Here is a 4934-nt window from a genome sequence, read left to right as displayed (position 1 = left end):
GAGTACACCTGTGCGCCTCCTCCCCGCCAGGCACGGACAGGAGCAGCCCGAGTACACCTGTGCGCCCCCTCCCCGCCGGGCACGGACAGGAGCAGCCCGAGTACACCTGTGTGCCTCCCCCCTCCCCGCCGGGCATGGACAGGAGCAGCCCGAGTACACCTGTGCGCCTCCTCCCCGCCGGGCACGGACAGGAGCAGCCCGAGTACACCTGTGCGCCTCCTCCCCGCCGGGCACGGACAGGAGCAGCCCGAGTACACCTGTGCGCCTCCTCCCCGCCGGGCACGGACAGGAGCAGCCCGAGTACACCTGTGCGCCTCCCCGCCGGCTTCTCGGGATTACAACGCACTTATACCGAGAGTTTACATTTCCCGCAGATAAAGTGGCGCCGCCGGTGACCTCATGGATCCGCGTTTTGTGTGTGTCCGGGACATACGTGAAAACGAGCGGGAACTCTCAATGTATTACTGCCTGGGATAACATTTTCATAAATAAATTGTGTGGGGCTCTGATAATGGCCGCAGAACCCTCCTATAGAGAAACCAGCTCACCCCAACTGAGCTTTGTAATCTCAGAGCATGCAGCGCCCCCTGCTGCTAGAAAACAAGAAGACGCGTTATGACTGTTCGCAGCCACATCCAATATGGCGCCCAGGGATGTACGCTTGCAGTGAATTGCCACAACAAAGATGGCTACCTGCGTATTCCCAGCCAGCCCCAACATGGCGGTTTCAGTGCGCAGGGTCCCGGGTTACGGAAGCCGGTAGGATCCCGGGTTACGGAAGCCGGTAGGATCATGGGTTACGGAAGCCGGCAGGGTCCTGTGTTACGGAAGCCGGTAGGGTCCGGTTTGCGCGGTGAGATGGCCGCGGCGGAGCTCCCGAGGTTAGCCGAGCTGCTGGAGAATGGCTGGCAGCTGCTGGAGGAGGTGGAGCGCAGCACCGAGCCGTCCGGAGCCCGGGAGCTGCAGGACAAGGTGACGCGAGGCCTCGGCCTCCTGGAGCAGGCCACACGCATGGTCACCCAGCTGGACTTGTTCAGGTACCGGCCGGGGAGGGGAGGCCCAGGATGGAGAGGTCCGGGGAGGAGAGGTCCGGGGAGGAGAGGGCCAGGATGGAGAGGTCCGGGGAGGAGAGGGCCAGGATGGAGGGGCCCGGGGGAGGGGAGGCCCGGGGAGGAGAGGCCCAGGATGGAGGGGCGGGAGAGGCCCGGGGAGGAGAGGCCCAGGGGGAGGAGGGGCCCAGGGAGGAGAGGCCCAGGGAGGAGAGGCCCAGGATGGAGGGGCGGGAGAGGCCAAGTCACGGAGACAGCTGCACGTACTAGAGACGCCCACGTGTCACACGCGCATATACTAGGGACGCCCACGTGTCACACGCGCATATACTAGGAACGCCCACGTGTCACGCACGCGCGCGCACATATACTAGGGACGCCCACGTGTCACGCACGCGCATATACTAGGGACGCCCACGTGTCACGCGCGCGCATATACTAGGGACGCCGACGTGTCACGCGCGCGCATATACTAGGGACGCCCACGTGTCACGCACGCGCATATACTAGGGACGCCCACGTGTCACGCGCGCGCATATACTAGGGACGGCAACGTGTCACACGAGCATATACTAGGGACGCCCACGTGTCACGCACGCACGCGCACATATACTAGGGACGCCCACGTGTCACGCGCGCGCATATACTAGGGACGCCCACGTGTCACGCGCGCGCATATACTAGGGACGCCCACGTGTCACGCGCGCATATACTAAAGACGCCCGCGTGTCACGCGCGCATATACTAGGGACGCGCGCGCATATACTAGGGACGCCCACGTGTCACGCGTGCGCATATACTAGGGACGCCCACGTGTCACGCGCGCGCATATACTAGGGACGCCCACGTGTCACGCGCGCGCATATACTAGGGACGCCCACGTGTCGCACGCGCATATACTAGGGACGCCCACGTGTCACACGCGCATATTCTAGGGACGCCCACGTGTCACACGCGCATATACTAGGGACGCCCACGTGTCACACGCTCATATACTAGGGACGCCCTCGTGTCACGCGCTCATATACTAGGGACGCCCACGTGTCACGCGCGCGCATATACTAGGGACGCCCACGTGTCGCACGCGCATATACTAGGGACGCCCACGTGTCGCACGCGCATATACTAGGGACGCCCACGTGTCGCACGCGCATATACTAGGGACGCCCACGTGTCGCACGCGCATATACTAGGGACGCCCACGTGTCGCACGCGCATATACTAGGGACGCCCACGTGTCGCACGCGCATATACTAGGGACGCCCACGTGTCGCACGCGCATATACTAGGGACGCCCACGTGTCGCACGCGCATATACTAGGGACGCCCACGTGTCACACGCTCATATACTAGGGACGCCCTCGTGTCACGCGCTCATATACTAGGGACGCCCACGTGTCACGCGCGCGCATATACTAGGGACGCCCACGTGTCACGCGCGCGCATATACTAGGGACGCCCACGTGTCGCACGCGCATATACTAGGGACGCCCACGTGTCGCACGCGCATATACTAGGGACGCCCACGTGTCGCACGCGCATATACTAGGGACGCCCACGTGTCGCACGCGCATATACTAGGGACGCCCACGTGTCGCACGCGCATATACTAGGGACGCCCACGTGTCGCACGCGCATATACTAGGGACGCCCACGTGTCGCACGCGCATATACTAGGGACGCCCACGTGTCACACGCGCATATACTAGGGACGCTCACGTGTCACACGCGCATATACTAGGGACGCCCATGTGTCACACGCACGCATATACTAGGGACGCGCGCATATACCAGGGACGCCCACGTGTCACGCGCGCGCATATACCAGGGACGCCCACGTGTCACACGCGCGCACATACTAGGGACGCCCACGTGTCACACGCGCGCACATCCTAGGGACGCCCCACGTGTCACGCGCATATACTAGGGACGCCCACGTGTCACGCGCGCATATACTAGGGACGCCCACGTGTCACGCGCGCGCATATACTAGGGGGGGGTCACACGCAGCGATGCCGGGGGGGGTCACAAGCAGCGATGCCGGGGGGGGGGGGGGGGGTCACACGCAGCGATGCCTGGGGACACACACACACACAGGGATGCCCGGGGGGGGGCGTCACGCAGCGATGCCTGGGGACACACACACACACAGGGATGCCCGGGGGGGGGCGTCACGCAGCGATGCGGGGGGGGGGTCACACGCAACGATGCCAGGAGGGGGGTCGGGTCACACACACAGCGATGCCGGGGGGGTCGGGTCACACACACAGCGATGCCGGGGGGGTCGGGTCACACACACAGCGATGCCGGGGGGGGGGTCACACACACAGCGATGCCGGGGGGGTCGGGTCACACACACAGCGATGCCGGGGGGGTCGGGTCACACACACAGCGATGCCGGGGGGGTCGGGTCACACACACAGCGATGCCGGGGGGGTCGGGTCACACACAGCGATGCCGGGGGGGTCGGGTCACACACACAGCGATGCCGGGGGGGTCGGGTCACACACACAGCGATGCCGGGGGGGTCGGGTCACACACACAGCGATGCCGGGGGGGTCGGGTCACACACACAGCGATGCCGGGGGGGTCGGGTCACACACACAGCGATGCCGGGGGGGTCGGGTCACACACACAGCGATGCCGGGGGGGTCGGGTCACACACAGCGATGCCGGGGGGGTCGGGTCACACACAGCGATGCCGGGGGGGTCGGGTCACACACAGCGTTCCCCCTCAGGTCGTGACTCTTGTCCCTGGTCCTGCAGCCGTAATGAAGATCTGGAGGAAGTCTCCTCTGCAGACATTCGCTTCCTGCTCCTGCCGGCTTTGCTGGGGGCTCTGACCCTCAGACAGGTGCGTCCCAGTCACCGGCTGCAGCACCTGGAGGCCGCCCGCTCCTATTTCGTGGACTTCCTACGGCGCTGCCATGAGTATAAGGTCTCCACGTTTGAGCTCCCTCCAGCGCACGGGGGGGCCAGCAGGGGAGAGACGGAGATGGAGGAGGGGACGGCCTGCCCCGTGCGTCCCCCAGCACATCCCAGCCTGACCTCTATGGCTGTACAGAGGCAGGCAAAGATCGAAAGGTAGGACCAGGTACCCTATGGTAACTTAACCCCTGAGATGCCTGAAATGCAATGCTAAGCGGTGTGTACACGAGGGGCGGAGTGAGCCGGGCAAAGGTGTGGGGGCACAGCGCGTGCTGGGGGAGGGCTCAGCGGGGGGCGGGCACATGGGGGTGCAGCCTGTGCTGGGGGGGGCAGGCCCAGTGGCGCTGGGGGGCGTGTGCTGGGGGGGCAACCCAGGTGGCGTGTGCTGGGGGGGCAGGCGCTGGGGGCGTGTGTCAGAGAGAACTTTCAGCTCTCCCTTGTGCTCGGAGCTTCCCTCTGCCCCCCGTCTCCCTCTGCCCCCCCGTCTCCCTCTGCCCCCCGTCTCCCTCTGCCCCCCGTCTCCCTCTGCCCCCCCGTCTCCCTCTGCCCCCCCGTCTCCCTCTGCCCCCCCGTCTCCCTCTGCCCCCCCGTCTCCCTCTGCCCCCCCGTCTCCGTCTGCCCCCCCGTCTCCCTCTGCCCCCCGGGAAGGACAGCGAGTGCTGGGTAATTATTTCTCTGTGTACGTTATAATCTGTGTATTGCAGTCACTGATACTGTTACCGCTTCATATACACAGTTCGCGCACATTGATCTGGAAGCGTCCGATTACTGAATAAAAGAGCATCACATGACTGGAACGCCTCTGTAACGTGGACACGTTCTGCGCGGGAGGGGAGCGCTGTCATTGGTTAATGCCAGGGTCCTGTAATCCCAGGTACAAGCAGAAGAAAGAGCTGGAGAGTCGCCTGTCCGGCCTGCAGGGGGCAGTACGGAGCGGCACCGCGGAGGACGAACAGG

At 64.7% G+C, this 4934-nt stretch overlaps 1 protein-coding gene across 1 annotated transcript in view; it reads left to right on the top strand.

Annotated features, from left to right (window-relative positions):
• Positions 1-687: 687 nt before the first annotated feature.
• LOC142475479 (immunoglobulin-binding protein 1-like) overlaps positions 688-4934 on the top strand; it is a 7517-nt gene continuing 3270 nt past the window's right edge. The window contains exons 1-3 of the mRNA XM_075581341.1: positions 688-1037; positions 3816-4133; positions 4852-4934. The exon at positions 4852-4934 is cut by the window's right edge and continues 113 nt beyond it. Of these exons, the coding sequence (XP_075437456.1) occupies positions 793-1037; positions 3816-4133; positions 4852-4934 (646 nt within the window). The 5' untranslated portion in view covers positions 688-792. The remainder of the gene's footprint in view (positions 1038-3815; positions 4134-4851) is intronic.

This window comes from Ascaphus truei, unplaced genomic scaffold (assembly GCF_040206685.1).
Source record: "Ascaphus truei isolate aAscTru1 unplaced genomic scaffold, aAscTru1.hap1 HAP1_SCAFFOLD_1241, whole genome shotgun sequence".
NCBI classification, from domain to species: domain Eukaryota; kingdom Metazoa; phylum Chordata; class Amphibia; order Anura; family Ascaphidae; genus Ascaphus; species Ascaphus truei.
The sequence above is the reverse complement of the archived record's forward strand: the minus strand, read 5'-3'. Positions and strand labels throughout refer to the sequence as shown.